At 42.9% G+C, this 23,592-nt stretch overlaps 1 protein-coding gene across 1 annotated transcript in view; it reads right to left on the bottom strand.

Moving 5' to 3' along the window:
• Positions 1–23,592, bottom strand: part of COL24A1 (collagen type XXIV alpha 1 chain) — a 231,165-nt gene that overhangs the window by 138,329 nt on the left and 69,244 nt on the right. The window contains exons 7-9 of the mRNA XM_044301461.1: positions 22,174–22,227; positions 13,117–13,161; positions 3,553–3,606 (exon numbers count right to left, since the gene is read on the bottom strand). Coding sequence (XP_044157396.1) covers positions 3,553–3,606; positions 13,117–13,161; positions 22,174–22,227 — 153 coding nt within the window. The remainder of the gene's footprint in view (positions 1–3,552; positions 3,607–13,116; positions 13,162–22,173; positions 22,228–23,592) is intronic.

Here is a 23,592-nt window from a genome sequence, read left to right as displayed (position 1 = left end):
GTTGTGTCTTATAGGAAGAAGCACTTTGCCAGTTAGTGGCATTTATGGATCTAAAGACACCTGCTGTTTAGTCTTGCAAATAAACCTTAAAGGGGTCGTCCAGGATTACAAAAATGTAACAGAAACAGCATCACACCTGTCCATGGGTTGTGTCTGGTAGTACTTGAGTACTTCTCAGCAGGATCCACCCTATTAAACCAGGCATGCTGCCTGGTAGGATTGATCCTACCAATCAATATTATACCTGTCTTGTGAAAATCAGTTGCTGCTTTCTTGAGAAAAGTGACTTTTGTTTTTCATGCAAACTAGGGCTTCAGTGCACTTTGGGGCAGGGTCTTATCCCTCAGTGCACTTTGGGGCAGGGTCTTATCCCTCAGTGCACTTTGGGGCAGGGTCTTATCCCTCAGTGCACTTTGGGGCAGGGTCTTATCCCTCAGTGCACTTTGGGGCAGGGTCTTATCCCTCAGTGCACTTTGGGGCAGGGTCTTATCCCTCAGTGCACTTTGGGGCAGGGTCTTATCCCTCAGTGCACTTCAGCTCCTCAGCTTTCCAGTGCTGGTCCAGCCTTTTGGTGCACTGAAGCCCTCATTTGTATGAAGAATATAAGTCTTTATGTTCTCAGGAGTGCCACAACTAATTTTCACAAGACGGGTATCCTTTTAATCAGCAGGAAAAACCCTACTAAACTAGGCATACTATCTGTAGGGTTCGTCCTATTGATTAAATTGATACCTGTCCTGTGAAAATCAGTTGCTGCTTTTTACCTTGAAAAAAATATGCTGTTTTTCATGCAAATGAGGGCTTCAGTGCATTGAAGGGCGGGGTCTTGTAACTCAGTGCACCTCAGCTCCGCAGGTTGCCATTGTTGTTCCCCCACCCCTTGGTGCACTGAAGCCCTCAGTTGCATGAAGAAGATGTTTTTTTTTTCTCAGGAACCCCAAAAACCATTTTCAAAAGATACTGTAGGTATCACTTTGATTAGCAGCTCCCTACTAGGCAGTGTGCTGGTTTAATATGGTTGGTCCTGCTGAAACGTGCTTTTTGTAAAGCGAACCTGTCATCGACTTTATGCTAACCTCACTAAAATAGTGACAGAAATGCTGATGTCAGCGCTGTGTCACTCATGAGCTAAAACTAAGTGGTTGCTGAGAACCAGCATCATAATCATTGCAGCCCAGGCCTGGAAAAGAGTCACGGCCACCTGAGAAGAGTCCTGGTTATTATAATCACCTGCTCTCCCCGAGCATCTGCTGATGATTGGCAGTTCTCTCCTAGAGAGAAAGGGAGAAAACTAGGTAGAAGCCGGTCAGTCATCAGCAGGAGAGCAGGAATTCATGAATAACCAGGACTCTTCTCAGGAGGCCGTGACTCTTTTCCAGGCCCAGTCTGCAATGATTGTGATGTTGGTTCTCGGCAACCATTTACTTTTAACCTTTAAATGACGAAACCGCTGAAATCAACTCCCCTGTCTCTACTTCATGCTGCCGTTAGTAGGAGTAGCATAAAGTTGATGACAGGTTCCCTTTAAGTACTATATACTAGAAAGTTATACATATTTCTGATATACTTTGTGTTTCTCTTCTTCGCCATTTTTACAATCTCTGCTTGCTCTTGGTGACTGGAAACATTGTTCTTTTTAGTCATATATGACCTAAATACATCATCAGTGCTCCCCTGCCTTGATTGTGCCTAAAGAGGACCCTTCCCGTCTCCTGACATGTCTCTTTTAGTAACTACTTGCATTGCCCATGTTATAACTTTTCTGGAGTATCTTTTCTTATAGCTTGTTTAGTGCCATTCCTCTATTATTCCTGCCAGAAGTTTAGGAATTAAGGTCCATCTGGGTGTTACCAATTGGGTGGGGGGTGTCTCTGCACAGTCTGTAACTAGCAGCATTGATTGGATAGTGTCAAACTACGCAGTGACACCCCCCACCAACTTGTAACAACTGTACCTTTATTCATAAACTTCTAGCAGGAATAATAAAGGAATGGCACAGCATAGAGTCATAAGAATAGATGCTCCAGAAGTGTTAGTACAATGGCAATACAATTATTTCCTAACACAGACATGTCACTAAAGAGGACACGTAACCTCTCCTGACATATCAGTGCAAGTAAAATCTGTCAGGCTCACAAAACAGATTGCCTATAATGGATACATTGTAGCAAACCATCATCTGCGAGAAATATTTGCTTCCCCATCCTTTTGACACTTGATGGGCTGGCTTACTCATATCAGTATTTTGTGCCCAAAAGTCATGGACGCCATTTATAAATTTAGCTCATTTTACGACTCATCTTAGTCATATCTCTTTTTCAAGATAATTCTCATTCAAGGGAGGAGTAAAAATTGGTGCATTCAATGTACTTAACTTTTTTGGTGCATTTTGCTTCTGCAGATTTTGTTGCAGAATTTTCCGCGACTGAAAAACAGTACCATTCACCTGAAGGGGATTCGCAGAAATCCGTGTGCTTGCTGCCCCATTCAAATTAATGGAACTGATTTTTAGCCAAAATCCGCACTGCGTGAAGCCGCCCTTAGAAGTCCATATACTTATATGGTGACTATGCTTAAAATGATAAAACATATAAAATGATACTACATTTAGTCAGCAGTTTCTGTGGCACCGTCAGTGCCACCATATGGCACAGCATCACAGAGATTATCTCCCCTGAAAGGAATATCTCTGTAAGGCTACTTTCACAGTTGCGCTGTTGTTTTCCGGTATTGAGATCCGGCAGTGGATCTCAATACCGGAAAAAAAAAAAAACGTTTCCATTTAGTCCCCACATGCATTCTGAATGAAAAGAGAAGTTCAGGATGCATCAGGAGGTCTTCCATTCCGGCAGCATTCTGCTTTGTGACCGGACACAAAACTGCTGCAAACTGCGGTTTTGTGTCCGTTCATAAAAACGGATCTGGCACTGAAAACAATGTAAGTGAATGGTGACGGATCCGTTTTATTTAGGAGCCTAAAAAAAAAAATCGGATCCGTTACCCATTGATTTTCTATGCATTTAGTGACGGACCCGTTTTTTTTTCCTTTTTGATTTCACACAACCGCATCCTAACGGAACGGATGTGTAAAATCAGAACAGATCCGTTTCATTCCGGTATTGATGTCCTCTGCCGGATCTCAATACCAGAATTAACAACGCACATGGGAATGTAGCCTGATACGGCATCTGATGGAGCATGCTATCATATTTTTGCCTTTCGGATTAATACTATGGGAGCTGGATTATGGTTCTGTACAACTCATTAGTCCAAGTTTAAACTGAAATATTTGCATAGATATCTATAGGCAGATTTATTTTTATAGGGGTCCTCTATAGGTCCCCTGTACTATCGGATTTGTATACATGAGGCTGTGGGGCCATATACAAAAACACCACAGCCCTACAAGCATGAATGATTGAGTCTGCTCTCCATAAATTGCGGAATAAGATGGCGGCCTCATTTTCTCAACATAAAAATTGTATTTTAACTAGTAAAATGCTGTATGGCTGTTGATACTCAGCCTAAAACGGTTAAGCACAGTTACTGCACCTGCCTGCCAGGGAAACCACGTGCCCCCACGTTGCCAACCAGCCCAGGAATTCCCTAGAAGGAATAATAAAAACAGAACAAAACACAATTAACATGAATTAGTAACAATGAATCCACTTTGTGAGCGATAATATCCAGATGACACCTGCTACAGCTTTATCATACTTATCATAGAACACTTGTTCTATTCAGATGCAATAGTGTCGTTATTTTACAAAGTGCTGGCATTGGAGATTTTTTTTTTTTACGCCGGTCTTTTACTTCCCTTTTGCCCTGGCTTTGCTGGTGGAAGATGCGCCTCATCATAAATGAGGCGCATCTTCAGCAGTCCAAAAAAACTAGACCAGCCCCTGATTGGAGTTGTTGTTCACCAACATTTACGTCTGTTTCCAAACATAAATGTAGATAAATTCGTCAGCACGCCCCCTGCCGACACTCCTGTGCATCAAACGCAGCGCAAAAATGCCTGTGCGCAATATAGTGTAGCATTGACATTCAGAAAGTCACAAAAGGAGTTGTGCAACATTGTAACAGCAAAAACTGGCATTACAACAAAGATCTTATATGACTCCCAGTATGTGTGAACTCCAGGCCTATTAGACATACACACTAGGAGGATTTTGGCGTCCTCGTGCTGTCTATAACGTGACAGATTCTGTTAAATTTGGCCTCTTGTTTTACTTTGGAAGCAGCCGCCAAGCCACAGTTAATGTGGGTGATTTAATAAGTGCACTGCAGACATGTAAATGGAAAATGAAATATAAAATCTCTGAGCTACTGTTACAAATGATTTCTGCTGAAATGTGTAGGCAAAGAGAGAGATTTATTCCGATCAGCACTGGAGTGTTTACTAGGAGACATTGACGTCGGGCTGTGGAATTGTAGCTACTGGCAAAAGTAGAGGAGAAGAGTCTGAGGCTTTGTTTTGGGTAGCGACATGGTCGGCCATGGACTGTGATCGGCTTATCATGTGACCTCTGTTGGAGCTGACTGACCTTTAAAAAGGTGAACATCCCCTGGATAAGATGAGTGTTCCAATATTTTTTGTCATTGAGATGCTCTTGAGGAAATGAACATATATGTACGGTAAATTTAATTTGCAGTGTAAATGCAAATATTGTCTGATCCCACAAGGCTATGTCTTGGTCAGTAATAGTATTAATGACTACAGAGCCATTGATGGCATTACCGGGCTGGTAGGGCTGCAACCGCTGTGACGCCAGCTGATTTATAGAATAATTTGGTGGTGCTATCATCTAGTAAACTATTGCACTAGATTGGCATCTGTCATCAGTTTTTTTATGGCAGGCCACAGGGTTAGCTCATTAAAATCACTGACTAACTAAGGGGCCTCTGGGAAAAGTAAAGTGGAGACGTCAGAAGACAACTGGAGCTCATGACATTACTTTGCACTGTATATGGTGTAGGATGGCAGATGGCCATATTGTGGATGTGCAGAACAAGGGTTCTTTGGACTATGGACATTTGCCCATATGCAAATCCATCAAATCACTACTTTAGTGCACTTGGAATGGTTAACTTGCACTGTGATTTATGCCGTTGTGTGCACTTATACTCTTTGATATTGTGGAACTGCATTTTATATATTTTATGTAATAGATCCAGTTCATTTGCACTGTTATTGCTATATCTGCACTGTACAAAGGGTTAATGCACAGCCAACTAATACTGAGAGGCTTTGGGACTTTCTATCTATACACTGAGAAGTTAGAGGTCTTACATAGCTACTATAAGGGACTATGTAAAGTTTTGGAGGAAAAAAGACACACTAACCTATTAACTGCCTGGTTTAGCTGTGTTGTTTATGTCTGTAAAAACTTAGTCATTCGCATAGACTTGTACTGAAACTTTATACAAGTCTAGGACAGACTGAAATTGCAACATTGTTTCTGGTTAGGCTGTGTTTCTCCATTCCACGCCTCCTACTTGAAGGTTCTAGTTCAGTTGGAAACTGTATATAAAGAGAGGAGTTAGAGCCCCTAGTTGTCTACAGATAGGGACTAGTGTTTAGTAGAAGAGACTCTGACAGACTGCAGTAACTGAGTGACCGGAAGAAGATGCTGAGACTGGATACTCTGCCACAGACCCTGAGCCACCACCCATTTGACCAGGGGGCCAGCTGGATGAATGAGCCACAGACTCAAGGCCACCAGCCATTTGGCCAAGGTACTAACCTTCTGAGAAAGAGAGAGCGGCATCTAGCTCAGGCCTTTCCTTAGCATATAACCTTCTTCTACCAGGGAAGAGACTGGAGAAGCCAGCTTAGTGCATTGTCTGTGTTGTTTTCCACTTGCGTTCCTCCAGTAAAGAGGCGCATTGGTTTACTGCAGACCTTGACTCTCTGGACTTGTTTCTCATTGGGGTTCACCAGGCCTTACCATCCCGTCTGGTGAGCAGCAACAAGTGGTGACACCTCGATGGTGTCCGGGGGACCCATCATATTGTTGGAACCACCCCAAACATGGCCACAACAGATGCATTTTAGTGTCTGTCTTACAACTACAATATTCCCCTTTCTCGAAGTTCAGTTTAGCAGAACCGCAGAGAGGTCTGTGTATTGAAGTGGTAATGGTTGGTAAAATTCTGACGCGTTATGGCCGTGTGAAAGCAAAAAAAATAAAAATTCTGTTAGTTACCATTAATGTCGCCTGTGTGATAGACGTGAGGGATTTTTTCCAAGTCATTCTCATAAATACCAATATAAACGCACATATGGAAGATGGAGATTTTGGCAGCAGAATACAGTTATAAATACAGGCAAGAACCGAGATCAAAGCCCTTAACTTTCCATACAGATTTCTGATCTTATCAACATTTTATTGTGCACTTATTTGCAAAGCGTTTTAACAGTGAAAGAAATGTTTCAGCAAAAAGCCATAAACGTATCCGTACTGTATGCAATTTTTTGTCACTGCCTCCTGGGCAGAAATTTCCCAGAATGATAATAAATTAGATCAATTCAACAGTTTTTTTTAAGCCAGTTATTTTAATGACAATGAAGTCTGAACACATATCTGCTAATGCTAGTCCTTAAAGAGGACTGCTATCTCATTGGGAATTGGAGTATTTACTATAACATGCATGTAAGGAGCAGTGACGAGCCCTCTTTATATATTATTTTATTTCCTACTTTGTTACATTATTTAATATCCTATTTTATTTGCTACTTGCTATTTTTTATATTAGGGAAAATGCCTATTGGGCTACATGGCAATTTTAGCTGTGGGAGCCCATGTGGCACAACCTCACATTCCATTATGTTCAGAATTTGATGAGGATTTAGGAGCAGATTCCACGTCCAATGCATGTGTGGTGCCCTTGAGCAAGGGTACTTTGGACTATGGACATTTGCCCTAATTGCTACTGTGCAAAGCCATCAACCTACTTACTATTGACTTTCACTGTGATTTGAGCTGTTGTGTGCACTGATATTGTTTCATATTGTTGAACTGCAGTTATATGTTTATTGTAATATATCCTGTTTAATGGCACTATTATTACACTATAGTTCTACTGCACTGTGGAAAGGGTTAATGCACAGCCAGCTAATACTAAGAGACTTTATGACTTTCTACCTATGCAAAGTTTTGGAAGGGGAAACAAAACAGACCCCCTTTCCTCCAGACTGTCTGGTTTGGCTCTGTTATTTATGGCTGAAGACTTGCTTATGTCTGAAAAAAACTGCTTATTCATACCCATAACCTTGCATTGAAGCACCATACAAGTCTATGATAGACAGAAATTGTAACATTGTTTCTGTTTAGGCTGTGCCACTCCACCCTCCCACTAGAAGGTTCTAGTTCAGCTAGAAACTGTATATAAGGAGAGCAGTCAGAGACCCTAGTTGACTGCAGATATGGACCGCTGTTTAGTAAGAGAGACTCTGCCAGACTGCACGAGGTACCAGAAGAAGATGCAGAGATGGGGATGCTGAGCAACAGACCTTGGGTTACCAGCCTGTTGACCAGAGCTCCAGCCATGCCAAATGATTAATAGTGATGAGCGGCATAGGCAATATTCATTTCGTGATATTTCGTAAATTTTTCGCATAAAATTCGCAATAGATTCATGAATTCTAGAATTTGCGATCTCCAGTCATTATTTTCGCGATTGCACAAATCGGCACTAATGATGCGCATTTGTTTTGTGCAATACACGCAACTTCGCATTTTATCAGGTCTGAGTAGATATTACTGATGCACTAAGTATTGTTCTGACATCACAGCACTGTGTCTAACAGAGACACTAATCCCTATCACAGCACAGTAATTCCTAACACACTACCTAACACCCTGCACTGGCTACACTCTATCACTATCTAACCTACACTGACTATCTCCCACTAACTATCTGTATTATACACTCACCTAAAGAATTATTAGGAACACCTGTTCTTTTTCTCATTAATGCGATTATCTAGTCAACCAATCACATGGCAGTTGCTTTGATGCAGGTCGGGTTGTGGTCCTGGTCAAGACAATCTCCTGAACTCCAAACTGAATTTCAGAATGGGAAAAAAGGTGATTTAAGCAATTTTGAGCGTGGCATGGTTGTTGGTGCCAGACGGGCCGGTCTGAGTATTTCACAATCTGCTCAGTTACTGGGATTTTCATGCACAACCATTTCTAGGGTTTACAAAGAACGGTGTGAAAAGGGAAAAACATCCAGTATGCGGCAGTCCTGTGGGCGAAAATGCCTTGTTGATGCTAGAGGTCGGAGGAGAATGGGCCGACTGATTCAAGCTGATAGAAGAGCAACGTTGACTGAAATAACCACTCGTTACAACCGAGGTATGCAGCAAAGCATTTGTGAAGCCACAACACGCACAACCTTGAGGCGGATGGGCTACAACAGCAGAAGACCCCACCGGGAACCACTCATCTCCACTACAAATAGGAAAAAGAGGCTACAATTTGCACGAGCTCACCAAAATTGGACTGTTGAAGACTGTAAAAATGGTTTCTTGAACATGACAATGAGTTCACTGTACTAAAATGGCCCCACAGTCACCAGATCTCAACCCAATAGAGCATCTTTGGGATGTGGTGGAACGGGAGCTTCGTGCCCTGGATGTGCATCCCTCAAATCTCCATCAACTGCAAGATGCTATCCTATCAATATGGGCCAACATTTCTAAAGAATGCTATAAGCACCTTGTTGAATCAATGCCACGTAGAATTAAGGCAGTTCTGAAGGCAAAAGGGGGTCCAACACCGTATTAATGGTGTTCCTAATAATTCTTTAGGTGAGTGTATATATGAGCTAACTAACTCTGTAATGTAATTAAATAAGGATCCAGATGACTTAGCAAAGCACAAAGCACAGCAATGTCACTGCTCTCTCACAACTGCAAAAAACTGCAGAAAATGGCTGCTGGGGAGGTTCTTATATAGTAAGGGGTAGGCAACTTTTCCTATTGGTTGCTAGGGATGTTGCTAAGCTCAGACAAAGACATTGCAGCCTTCTCATTGGCCCACAAGCAAAAAGCAGTGAGGGTACTGATGAAAAAAATAAAATAAATGAATATTCGCGATTACGAATATATAGAACTATATTCTAGATTTTCGCGAATTCTCGAAGTGCCGATATTTGCGATAAAAATTTGCAATTAGAATATTGAACTGACCATCACTGTTGTTATGTACTGAAGTTCCTCCGGTAAAGAAGCACACTGGTTAACTGCAGACCCTGACTCTCTGGACTTATTTCTTATCGGGGTGCACCACACCTTACCATCGCTTCTGGAGAGCAGCAACATGGGTGTCTAGGGGACCCCCAACCCGGCCTCTGCACATGTGAATTTGGGTTTTTAAAAACCCTGTGCACATGCTCTGAAAAAAAAATAAAAAATTGTCTGATTTTTATCCATGCTATGGAAAAAAATAATCCACGAGTAGAATGAGTGTGTTTGTTCTTCTTGTGGCCCCACATGGTTTCACCGATATATCGGCTGCACGTCCATGGCAGAAATGAAAGTGTCGGCCTCAGATTTCTGCCATGGATGCTCTTGTAAGTAGAGGTCCAATTTACAGTATAAACTGGGCATATATAACTATGGGTACCATATAACAAATCTGTACTGCACATAGCTGTAGAACAAAGCACAAATAAAACCTAAACAACAAAAGCGGATGTCAGACATGACAACTACCCGAGCAGAGGTTGAGGGAAGATTGTGCCTTGCACAACATTGCAGTCATTCCAGCACGCTCTGTAATGATTTGACTCATGCAGTGATTAATGACACATGGCAGGTATCATGAAGACATCCCACCCCCAGAGGAGCGCACAGCACTGAAATCCGTTCAGGAGATTAACAAGTACTTTGGTGCTAATTTATTTTTATCAGCACAAAAATGAGACGAGGCTCAAGGCAATGAACAGCTGCTTGCCGTTCATTTTAATAATGTCTGCCTGTTATTAATTGAGGCGCACCTCAACTTGTCCTAGCACATACTGGAAGTTGCTAAAAGCATGTTTAATGAAAACACAAAAAACTGACATTTAAATTCAATTGTAAAATAGAATTATGCAGATTGTGATGTTATTTACCCCAAACCCATTTTATTTTTTCTGGGAGTTTGTCACCTGGGCAGACCCCTTCAAAGTGCCACCCCTTCCACCACATTTGTCATCTCTGTACAAGTGTAGAAAATAAGATCAGATCCTGCACATCCAACTGTGTGGCTTTCCTATGTTAGGCTAGGTCTACATGATGACATTTGTCGTGTGACTATTTTTATAATGATAGTCTATGGTGTGTTGCACTGCAGCAATGCATGCGTCAGGCTGTGACGCGACAGTCGCAAAAAAGCCATTCGAGATGGATTTTTCTGCGACTGTCGCGTCGCAGCATGTCACATTGCGACACTAAAGACTATCATTATAAAAATTGTTGTGCGACAAATGTTTCAGTGTTGTTGTGCCCTATCTGTCGGGCGACTTATATTCTCGACACATGTCGTCGTGTAGACCTAGCCATATCTATATACACTACTGGAAAATGAAAAAGAACACCTAGAAGGAGTTAAAGGGATTCTGTCAAGTTTTGGGCTATAGAGATGTGGACATGCACGGCTAGATCGCCGCTAGCATGTCCGCAATATACCTGTTCTATAAGGCTGTGTGATTTTATTTCCTTTAAAAAATTTTTTTTAGAGATGTCAATTAGTCTTGTAGGTGCCCAAGGGGCTATACGAACCTTCCTAGTGCACAGCCATGCCCGCCTGTGAAGGAGCCCAGCACGCCTATCTCCTCCGAATCTCCTCCTTTCATCACTGATAGATTGCCGTAATCTTGTGATGTGCGAGCTCGCGCATGCACAGTGCCAGTATAGTGTTCCTTCCTTGTGCTGGCATCATCCTCAGGGAAAGAACTGCACATGCGCGAGCTCGTGCATTGCGAGATCACGGCAATCTATCGGTGATGAAAGGAGGAGATTCGGAGGACATAGGCGGTGCTGGGCTCCTTCACAGGCGGGCGTGGCTGGGCACCAGGAAGGTTCGTATAGCCCCTTGGGCACCTACAAGACTAATTTACATATCTCTAAAATCCTTTTTTAAAGGAAATAAAATCACAACTTGGTGACAGAATCCCTTTAAGATAATAAGCCTATTACGATATGATAGTGCTGGAAGGTGTTTCGTACTACTTCACATACAGATGGTCCTTACTTTACATAGAGATGCCCCAAAGACTTTCTATGCCTGGCAGCACCGTTTTTTTTTTGCCTTCTCGCTTACGGGACTGTTGATTGGGTGTTGCTGAACTGTTCACTATACCTGACAAAAGTGTGCACCAATTGTGCAATTAATGGACTTCTAGGGGTCGAATAGCTGCCTGGTCCCTCCATCAAACCTTGAAAAGAGTGGGATGAGACATTTCTGTAGTGCATTGGTGGTGTCAACACTGATCAAAAGAGGGCACTCACACAAGTAGAAAAGGTTCTGGACAGTCAAGATTGACAGACAGGGTTGGGCTGGCTATAAACCCTACAAGGAAATTTCCCGCTGGGCCGATGCCCAGAGGGGCCACTCAAGCCCTCCTCAGGCTGCTGGATATGTAACAATGCTTTCAACATTAATAGGAGCATCAAGTACTTATGTACCCGGCTAGGTACCCCAGATACAGTTAAGTACTGTGGTGAGCACAGGAGACTCATGGCTTCCTGCTCCGCCGCTCGCCCTCTCTGTGGCCTGCATTGCATATTTTATGGCTAAGTCCCCCTTCTTTTGTTGCCTGTACTTCTGTCAATTTGGATGTGCCGTTTTCTTTTTTTTCCAGGGTCACTTTAAGTTGCCAGTCTGCCCCTGTCGACAGATGCACACCAAGAGCACCATATAAGAAGAGCTACGGTATCTCAAAGGACAGTTACAGCCTCGCAAATTGGTAGAGCTGCAGCGCATGCAGTGACCTCTCGGACCATAAGAAAATGTCTGCTTGAAGCAGGACAGCATTCATGCACTCCAGTACCTCATATGCCACTGAACTCTCATCACCACCAAGAGCGCCTGCACTGAGCGCTGCAAGAGAGTTCGCTAAAGGCATGATTGGCAAACAATAATGTGCAGTGATGAAAGCAGGTTCTGCCTTGGTACTAATGATGGCTGCATAAGAATTCAAAGGAGGAGGAGGGCTGGAGAATGCCTAATGCCGTCATGTAACGTGTGGAGACACAGGTCATGTTGTGGGGCACCATTAGCTGCCATGGTCATTCCTGCCTTCTATTAGTGGAGGGAACTTTGACCAACTTTTGTTATGTCAACGACATCATGGAACCAGTCCTACTGCCTTTTTTGACTCGTTAGATGTGGTGTTCCAACAAGGTAATGCTCACCAGCACACTGCCCGCGCTACACAACATCAGGGTATCCAGCAGCTCCCTGGCCAGCTCAATCACCCGGTCTCTCCCCCATCGCAAATGTTTGGCACTGGGTGGGGCGACTGATCTCCCATGCACAGCAGCCAACAACCACCTGGGCTGAGTTATGGGTCCAAGTTGAAAGAGCTTGGACATACCACAAGAGGAATTTCCATAATCTGTATGACCATTACCATGTCGGAGTGGCAGCATGTATCACAGCAAGGGGAGATGCCAGCCAGTACTAGTGACCTGCCTCAATGTATATCCCACTGTAGAACCCAAATAAAGAGTGCAGCACCTTAGTTGTGTGATAGTTGACCAAGCAGTTTATACGTTGTCAGTATCAGCTGAATCCTATTACTTTTCTCAGGTGTTCTCCTTTAATTTTCTGCTAGCATATATATATATATATATATATATATAGGTGTTATATATCATTGTAATTCTATCTGTGAGGATAATGAGATGACTGCTGGAAAGTGATCTCTACAGAACACAAAGCGTCAGCCTATTGTGATAGAATGCACCACAGTAAAAACTGTGAGAATTCAAAATTTTATTAATGTAGTGACTTTAATTTAGTGAATAAAAAAAAAACCTGTACAAGCAATTGTTGCAAAAATAACAGATACTTGATTCAATCAATGGATCATTCTTTGTTAAAACATGTTAGAACATACCTTCTCTCCTGGTAGGCCTGTTGGTCCAGGATAACCCTTTGGGCCCTATAGGGAGAATAAACCACAATATAAACCCAATGCACGTGTACATTAAAGGGGTTGTCCAGCCGTTAATATCGATGACCTATCTCCAGGTTTCAAGGGGTTGTATGAAATTGTATTTTATTTTTTTCAATTTTCAGAAACAGGGCCACTCTTGTCTATAGGTTATGTCTGCATCTCATCTCCTTTCACCTGAATGGGGCTGAGCTGCAATATAAGAAACAGCCCGCAGCCAAGAATGGCACTGTTTCTGCGACGCAGAAAAGGTGAATGGATGGACTCTACATGCCTGGTTCCCACCGTGAAGCATGGAGGAGGAGGTGTGATGGTGTGGGGGTGCTTTGCTAGGTGACACTGTTGGGGATTTATTCAAAATAGAAGGCATACTGAACCAGCATGGCTACCACAGCATCTTGCAGCGGCATGCTATTCCATCTGGTTTGCGTTTAGTTGGACCATCATTTATTTTTCAACAGGACAATGACCCCAAACACACCTCCAGGCTGTGTAAGGGCTATTTGACCATGAAGGAGAGTGATGGGGTGCTGCGCCAGATGACCTGGCCTCCACAGTCACCGGACCTGAACCCAACCGAGATGGTTTGGGGTGAGCTGGACCGCAGAGTGAAGGCAAAAGGGCCAACAAGTGCTAAGCATCTCTGGGAACTCCTTCAAGACTGTTGGAAGACCATTTCAGGTGACTACCTCTTGACGCTCATCAAGAGGATGCCAAGAGTGTGCAAAGCAGTAATAAAAGCACTTTTTTGTTATGTATATAATTCCACATGTGTTAATTCATAGTTTTGATGCCTTCAGTGTGAATCTACAATTTTCATAGTCATGAATATAAAGAAAACTCTTTGAATGAGAAGGTGTGTCCAAACTTTTGGTCTGTACTGTATGTGTATGTATTCGGTTGGAGTTTAGTTAAGAATAAATAATATAAATTATTACTATGTGCCCACTGGGAACATTATTTAATTGCAGGTTTGCTGAGCATCTGGTATTGTATATACAGTACGTGATTTACAGTGCTCAGTGTTTGGGGAAAGAACATCAGAACAAACACTTGGAATGAGATGAGAGGGAATAACAAATTCAAGATTTTATTTCTTCTTCTTTTTTCTTAAAAGCACTTTAAGACTACCAGTAAAGCAAAATCATAGTTCAGCCATTAATTAGAGGTGTCTTCCTGAAATGCTGAAAACAATGTAAATGTAAAATTTTTATACACAGTTGAGATGATAATGTGCACGTCATCGTTAGGAAACAAGAACCAGGCAGGGCTTCATAACATAACACATTAACCATTTGGTGGGATTTCTGCCTAAGGGCTAATAGCACGAAGGTAATTTACGAGAGTAATCGTAGCGCAGGATAGGGTCACACAACATTTATGTCATTTTAGTATATACAGTATATATATATATATATATATATATACACACACACACATCCATACAAGCTACATATATTGAGTCTGTACTGTCAGTCTGTTATCTTGTACTGATGAGTTCCATCCTGTATTATACTCCAGAGCTGCACTCACTATTCTGCTGGTGCAGTCACTGTGTACATACATTACTTATCCTGTACTGATCCTGAGTTACATCCTGTATTATACTCCAGAGCTGCACTCACTATTCTGCTGGTGCAGTCACTGTGTACATACATTACTTATCCTGTACTGATCCTGAGTTACATCCTGTATTATACTCCAGAGCTGCACTCACTATTCTGCTGGTGCAGTCACTGTGTACATACATTACTTATCCTGTACTGATCCTGAGTTACATCCTGTATTATACTCCAGAGCTGCACTCACTATTCTGCTGGTGCAGTCACTGTGTACATACATTACTTATCCTGTACTGATCCTGAGTTACATCCTGTATTATACTCCAGAGCTGCACTCGCTATTCTGCTGGTGCAGTCACTGTGTACATACATTACTTATCCTGTACTGATCCTGAGTTACATCCTGTATTATACTCCAGAGCTGCACTCACTATTCTGCTGGTGCAGTCACTGTGTACATACATTACTTATCCTGTACTGATCCTGAGTTACATCCTGTATTATACTCCAGAGCTGCACTCACTATTCTGCTGGTGCAGTCACTGTGTACATACATTACTTATCCTGTACTGATCCTGAGTTACATCCTGTATTATACTCCAGAGCTGCACTCGCTATTCTGCTGGTGCAGTCACTGTGTACATACATTACTTATCCTGTACTGATCCTGAGTTACATCCTGTATTATACTCCAGAGCTGCACTCACTATTCTGCTGGTGCAGTCACTGTGTACATACATTACATTACTTATCCTGTACTGATCCTAAGTTACATCCTGTATTATACTCCGGAGCTGCACTCATTATTCTGATGGGGGATACTGTGTACAAACATTACTTGTCCTGTACTGATCCGCAGTTACATCCTGTATTATTCTCCAGAGCTGCACTCACTATTCTGCCTCTGCGTACATACATTATATTACTTATCCAGTACTGATCCTGCGTTACATCTTGTATTATACTCCAGAGCTGCACTCACTATTCTGCTGGTAGGGTCACCGTGTACATATATTACATTACTCATCCTGTACTATTCCTGACTTACAGCAGGTATTATACGCCAGAGCTGCACTCACAATTCTTTTGCTATTCTAGACATCCAAGAATAGCTTAGGTGAGCAGCTATTCTGCAATTAGACAGTAAGCCATAGTTTACTATGCCGTGTCTGATGTAAACCTTACATTTCCCAGAAGTCAACACAGCAAGCTAAGCATAGACAGTAAGCAAGCAAGGGATGCTGAGATTTTAGCTCCGAGGCCTGTGGAATTGTGAATGCAACTCAACCATAAGTTATAGTATGACCTGTATGCAACTCAGAATCAGTATGAGAAATAATGTGTTTACAGAGCTACACAACTTTCCAGGTGGATTTTTCTAATTATTTACTGCATATTGGTGTTAAAATGTAAAACCGACAAAGCCTATCAATGTCATCTTGGCCCTGCAGATGCATGCTCTTAACAACAGGGAGCAATATTAGGATTGTGCAGTACCCCAGACCTGGAAGTATCTCCAATTGCTTAGTATGTTATGTCAAGATGTACACCAACAGATGGGGTATAGCTGACAGTGGTTGACTTTAAGAATGGGACTAACCATCCCATTCTTCCCCTCTTAGTAGGAATGGGCTGGTCCAACTTCTTTAGTCTACATAGTGAGGAGTAAGGAAGCATGTCCAATTGCTCCTGAGAGGTTACAGGAATACCCTAGAGGCAGCATTCCTGAAAGCTACTGCGTTTTTTTATGATTAGCGAAGTAACCAGCAAGCTACAGCTTTACAGACTCTGCTGCAGGTGAGGGACTACGGTTTGGACATTCATCACCTAGATTACATCCAGACCAGAGCAACTCAAAGCCTGTATTGCACAGTGGACACCTATAGCCACAAGTGCCAGCACCCAGCTGTTAGTCAGAAGTTCAGGAGAGAGACATCAAGATACTACATCAGAGGTGCCATTATCTGCCACTTTGCCAGCCACCATACCTCATCATCTGGAAAGAGAAATTGCACTGTATACAATTACTGCTGGATGTACTACAACTCCCATTTTGCACCAAGTAAAGAAAGACTTTTATTCTTCTGACCTGATTCCTTATACCCCCTTTTGACTGCACTGATCGGCCTCAAGGAAGTAAACTGCTATACATCATCACATCAGGGCCACTACCACTCCCATCCTCATCAGCTTCTCAGGGGCTGTCCAGGATTTTAACCCCTGCAGCTCCGGCACCACTGATCTTTTGGTCCTACTCCCTGCCAGCCTTGCAGTGTTGACACCATGTACATGACCACAGCAGCCAATCACTGGCCTCTGCATGACCAGCTGGGACTACTGGAGTGGCATGGAGATTTAATGGATGAGTGTAGTTTTATTTTTTATGGCCCTTGTGCAAGTTTATTAAAATCAACCAATTTAACCCTTTTCCAACTTCCACCTTACATGTATCAGCTGAGCCATACATGGTAGGTGACTGCTGCACCCACAGGCAATGTCAATGCTCAGAGATTTCTGCTATTCACTTCTAATGGAGTGTGACTTAAACCTATCATATTGCACGTGGTGAGCCGAGGGATAATAAACAACAGGCGGAGTAGGAGGCAGAAAGCTCTGTCCACTGTGTAGTGGGGATGCCAGCATGCTGTAGTTCAGCTCCCATCTCAAAATGTCTGCTTGATGGGGGTGCCGGATCGTCCCCAATCTGATATTCATTAGCTATCCATAGAATAGGTCAACAGTATCTAAAAAGTGAAACATTTCTTTAAAATGTTCACTATGGGTCCAGTGGGCGGTTCATCTCAGTAACTGACATCTCTGTATGCACAGTCGTATAAGTATTGCTGTCAGTCACTGAGTAGGACCGCCCACTGGACTCCTGAGCATTGAAGAGCAGGGTTTTAAATGCATATATTGCAACTTATGATGAATATTTTCCCACAAAACTACCTATCAATCTCCTCAGCTCCTCCTGCTCTATAAGATGCAGGTTCCCTTTAAAGGGGCTTTTTGAGATGAGAGAAAAAAAACTATTTTTTTCCAGAAACATCAAATACCAGACGCAGCCCATAAACAAGCCCTCCATACAGGGGTGGATTGGCCATAGACCTTACAGTGAAATGTCCTGGTGGGCCGATTCCCTGTGGTCCACCCAAGCTCTCATCTCTGCCACTGGCCAGGTACATAATGAGCTCTCAGTGGTAATTAAAGGGGTTGTCCGGGTTCTGAGCTGAACCCGGACATATCCCTATTTTTACCCAGGCAGCCCCCCTGACTTGATCATTGGAGCAGTTCATGCTTCGATGCTCTCCTTTGCCCTGCGCTAAATCGCGCAGGGCAAAGGCATTTCAAGGAGATCCGGTGACGTACCGGGCTCTCCATGGGGCTGCAAGGTGGAGGCTTCTGCCCAGCAGTGTGTTCGGTGATGTCACCGGCTCTGATGGGCGGGCTTTAGCGCTGCCCTAGCCGTTTTACAGGATCTCCTGAAAATGTGTGTTATTGTAAATAAAAGAGCCCTTGCCGATCCAGCGCAGGGCAAGGGAGCGCATCGGAGGGCTGCCTGGGTGACATTATGGGTATGTCCGGGTTCAGCTCTGAACCCGGACAACACCTTTAACTCTGTGAGAATCAGAAACTCATGTACCCACTCTGAGTCCATGTGCTTACTGAGTAAAACGGGTTATTGTATGGCTTTGAAACAATGTTGGCAATTAAAATTGGGTGCCTCTTAATATGCCGGTGCCATCTGACATTATTGACACAGTGTTGTCATTTATGTGATATGACTTATTCTGTGTTGGTGCATTTCATCACTTTTCATGTACTTTGCAACCCATCTGTTCGTAAGTGGGATGCATGTATATATATATGGAATATTTTGAATCCATCTGGCATACATCTCCGGTTACTGTTATATGTCACCAGTCTTTTGTGACTGGTAATTGTGAATTTTTGTGATCGCTGTCACTTATACTTACCTGTCCCGTTCCCTTGTTTATACCTTAGGTTTGTTAGGGATTTATTGCCTATTTTATCCCTCTTTACTTATTTTTAGTTTTGGAGGGTGGGCGACTTATCATGTGGGGCTGTTGGAATACCAGCGGGTTAGCGAGCCGAGATTCCGCCCTGCTTGGCTCCCATTGGCCGCACGTTTGCCCAGCCTCCTGGGGGTGTGTCTATTTCCCCCATATATACCAGCTTTCTATGCGGCCGTCATACCGCCGGTTACGTTGTCACACACCACCAGTGTACACACCACGTGCACTGCAATGCTGCTCCTGATGATTCGTACTGATGAAACGCGTCCAGCCTTTCCTTAGACGCTATATGTGGGAGTTTTAGCTTAGTGTGGGCGGTAGTTAGGGACTCGGCTTTTGTTTTTCCCGGGCTGGTTACTATCAACATGTGACCATTAACCCTGGGGATACTGGTGCACATTGTCAGTTCCCTTATAGCTGGATATATCCCAGCTAGGGTTGTATATTGACCACCTTCTCTCCCATACCGCTTTATACTACTTACCCATTTCTTTGTGTGTCCGCAGAGGGTAAACGATTTTTGGTGACAATTAACCAGTTATGAGCGGGTTATCAGGCAATACTGAAGTATTGTGCGGTACTACTATACATTTTTACACTTTGAGGATTTTTGATATCTTTTTTCCCCTGATTTAAATTATTAAGTAATAAAGTATATTATTTTTAGCGCCTCTTTCTACACTGTACCCCACCAGCGACCGCATATTTCCTCTGAATTCAGCTGCTGTGGTCCGCTTGTCACTTCCTAAGCCCCCCCCCCCCGCTCCATATCTTAATCAGATACAACTGGAGGAGGACAGAAAATGGCATCAATTGATGGCCATAACAGAAGGACAGCTTTCGGGGCAGTCTATTGTGCTGCTCTGTGGTATATGGTTCTGCTGGGACAGTATTTTGCCCTATGGTATTGTTGGTTCCGCTTATTTGTGTTTCCCTACCTTCTTTTAATTTGGACACCCCTACAACATGGGGTTCCCAGTCCGCTCCTGCCTCCATATTACACCATGGTTCAGGTGCACCTAAACAGATCATGGCGCAATATGGAAACCGCACAATTTTGTAATGGCCCTGTGACTCTTGCCTCAATTAAAGGGAACCTGTCACGGGGATTTTGTGTATAGAGCTGAGGACATGGGTTGCTAGATGGCCGCTAGCACATCCGCAATACCCAGTCCCCATAGCTCTGTGTGCTTTAATTGTGTTAAAAAAACCGATTAGATACATATGCAAATTAACCTTAGATGAGTCCTGTATGTGAGAGGAGCTATGGGGACTGGGTATTGCGGATGTGCTAGCGGCCATCTAGCAACCCATGTCCTCAGCTCTATACCCAAAATCTCGGTGACAGGTTCCCTTTAACATACTGCCTGTACTAAAGCTTGTATAATGGCTATAGAAATATGTAGCTCCAACCACAATATAAAACATAAAATAAAATAGGTATTCATCGGATAACTAGGTGACAAATTATAATGATAGAGTTCCCTTATAAATGGCTTTTTTGGGATTGTCCTCATGTGATACAAAAAGACAAACCTGCAACAATGTAACATGTAATGATCATCAAATGTCAACATAAAGAAGTAGAAACATTATATCATGGTCGTTAACATTCCTGAGCGTTGCCTTTACACGTTCAATGCTACTCCGGCACACAGGAAAGTGATTTGTCATGTCACCTTTTATCTTGACACTCCTACTGAGAGAACTAATTATTTTATCCTGGTAATGGTGCTGCCTAAATACGTACTATCCTGCAAACACACATCCTGTTACAGCCACCCTACAAGGTGTGACTGTGCCAACAGACGTGGCAATCGTTTAACAAGAGCCTAGACGCATTTACACCCCGCCGAGCGAGCAGGCAACTATTGGGAAGGAACTGTTCCTGATAATTGCCTGCTCCTCAGTGGAGGTGAAGAGCTGCATTTACATTGCCTCATCTGTATGGGGACAAGCCATGGGCGGACTGGCAATAGACCCTACAGGGAAATTTCCCAGTGGGCCGATGGCCAGAGGACTGCCTTAGACCTCCTCACAGCCTCAGAGAGGGTACATAACTATCTGATGCTCTAAGAATTAATTAATGCTAGAAGCATCAGGTAGTTGTGCACCTGGCTAATGGCCGCAGGTCCCTCTCCTGAATTCAACTGTATACTGTGGTGAAGGCGGTAGTTTTGTGTGCAGCACTGTAGTATTTGGTTCTGCTGGGGTGGTATTTTGTACTGCTCAGTACTGCAGGCCCCACCTACTTGTTTTAAACCTCCTTCTATGAATTTTGACCCGCCTACAACATACGGACACTTTTAGTTTTTTTTTCCAGGACCACTTTACGTTCCCAGTCCGCCCATGGGACAAGCGATGGCGGCTGCCATTGCTCGTCCTCACGAAGATTCTTTGTTGCTCATTGATCAGGTGATCGGCATCTCTTTCGCATGGGCAGATTAATTGGGAACATGTGTTCTTTGTAAAGTTTGCTCCCAATAATCTGCCCGAACATTGTGCGGTGTCAGTCTGCTATTAGTCTAAATTAAAAAAGTTGTAAATACTTTACATCACTCATTTTACACTGATCTGGAGTTACAACCTGAATGATAGTACAAAGCTGCATTAAAAATTCTGGAGGCTTCAGAGCGAAACTCTTCCAGCATCATCTGCTGAATCAATGTTATAGGAGATCAGCCAAGTTGTTAGGGCTTGTCATATCTGACAACTTATTGACTGCTTCCATTAAGAACTAGCAGAACTGTGAAAGCAGCTCTGGAATAGGCTGTAACTCAGGACTGTACAGTTCATGTACATTATATCACTATAGAAATATTGTTCGAAGCTAGACATACCCTTTAATCTTAAAAATAGCCTGCTATCACTTTGGGTGCACATTTGGTAAGGGTATGCTGAATGCCTAAATTTTTTTACATTTTATTTTAAAGAGGTATCCCATCTTATGTCCGAAACGCGTAAACAGGAGTAACAGATCCTGTCCCCACACATGTATGTATTTACTTGAATTTTCAATAAAGAACCCATATATTTTATGACCTGTGCTGGATTTTTCTACGTATGCCATCTTAGACATTTATGGCATATCCACAATAAATGCCATAAAAGTCTAATAAATGCGGATCATGTATTTGGGAGCCAAACCGATCCCAAGAGCTGTGGTTCCTTGTCCCACCCACTGCATCAAGGAGGAGAATGAATTGAGATTTGGGGCACATCTATGCAGCTCTTTCCATTTACTTATTTGGGAGTTATGGAAACTGGCCATTACGTAATCTTCATTATGAGGAACTCACATTCAGGGACTGTCCAATGAAGACAACCTGTTTTATGAATGGAGAACAATATGGAAACTAGCTGCTACTGCCATAGAAATTACATACAAGCAATTATATTACCTTTTGACCTGGAGGTCCACGATCTCCCATTAAACCCATTGGCCCAGGATCTCCCTATAACAAAAAAAGGAAAGGAATTTATAGGTTATATAGGAAGGAACGTAATAGATTATATGATGAAAAAAAAGGGAGTAAGTCAGTGCAGAGGCTCAGTGAGCATAGTCTCTTTGTAGCTCTTGGGTTCAAATCTGACCAATGAGGTTTGTAGGTTCTTCCTGTGCTTCCATGGCTTCTTATGAAATTGACCCTACTCTGTATTCATTTTGGAATTTAGATTATTAGTCCTATTGAGGACAAGAAACTAATGAAAATCTCTGTACAGCACTCTGGAATATGTTGGCGTTATATAAGCTACATAGGAAGAGGAACATGAAGAGAAATTCTTTCCATCACTTGCCAGAAGACATTCGGTATTCTACATAATTATATTGAACGTGTACCTGACTGACAGATATTCTCACTTATGAGCCTTAGGCACCTAGTGTTAATAGACAGCTGGGCTTGAGCTGGGATCAGAGAGGCCTCTGGTCCCAACAACTTGACTCCTTAGATGAGCTTGACAGAGTTGGTGGGCTCCCTCTGTCTCCCTATCAGTGCCCCGTAATGGGATTGCAGTGTGTTGATGGGTTATCATAGCAAGTAGGGTCTCAACAAAGGAAAAGTTGCCAATGCAGTGACCCACTGGTTCACTGCTAAAGGGTTAATACTATAATGCTGTGGTTCACTGATAACGTTGTTGGAATTCTTACGGTGATCCTGTGTACTATGTATTCCAAATGGATATATATATATGGGAAGGAAATAGTTAACAGACCATTATTAGTTACAGTTGTCAGCTAGAGGGCTGGTAAGAAAGGCAAAATGAAGACCTGTCTTGTATGCGCTGCTGCAAAGTAGGCCAAGAAAGAATGCCCCAGGAAGACACCATTTCTGTGAGTTACAACTGCCAACTTTGTTAAAAACCAACCTCTGAGGGGAAAAAGCATTGAGTTATTGAAAAAGGTTGAGGACCAGTAAAGGGCCATGCTTGGACAATAAAGGTATTGCACACCTATGGCTTTAGAATTTAAAGCATGTGGTGTGGGTTATTGCTTCTGGTGCCACACTACTGAGATGGACTGGCCATCCGATCTAGGAGTGAACCCAGTACTTGGGCATTGCAGAGAAATGTTGAGAGTAGGGATGAGCGAACCCATGGAAGTTCGGGTTCACCAGGTTCGGCTAAATTTCAGGTCAAAGTTCGGGTTCGGGACCTGAACCTGACCCCGAATCCCATTGAAGTGAATGGGCACCCGAACTTCACTTTATGATTTTTCATTATAACATGGTTATATCGGAAAATAATAGCATTCTTAAGACAGAATGCAAAACAATATGGCCATTTAGGGGATAAAAAAAAAAACTAACACAATTATTTTT

This window comes from Bufo gargarizans, chromosome 7, assembly GCF_014858855.1.
Source record: "Bufo gargarizans isolate SCDJY-AF-19 chromosome 7, ASM1485885v1, whole genome shotgun sequence".
Lineage (NCBI taxonomy): Eukaryota > Metazoa > Chordata > Amphibia > Anura > Bufonidae > Bufo > Bufo gargarizans.
Note: the sequence above shows the minus strand (reverse complement) of the source record. Positions and strands in the feature narration are given on the sequence as shown.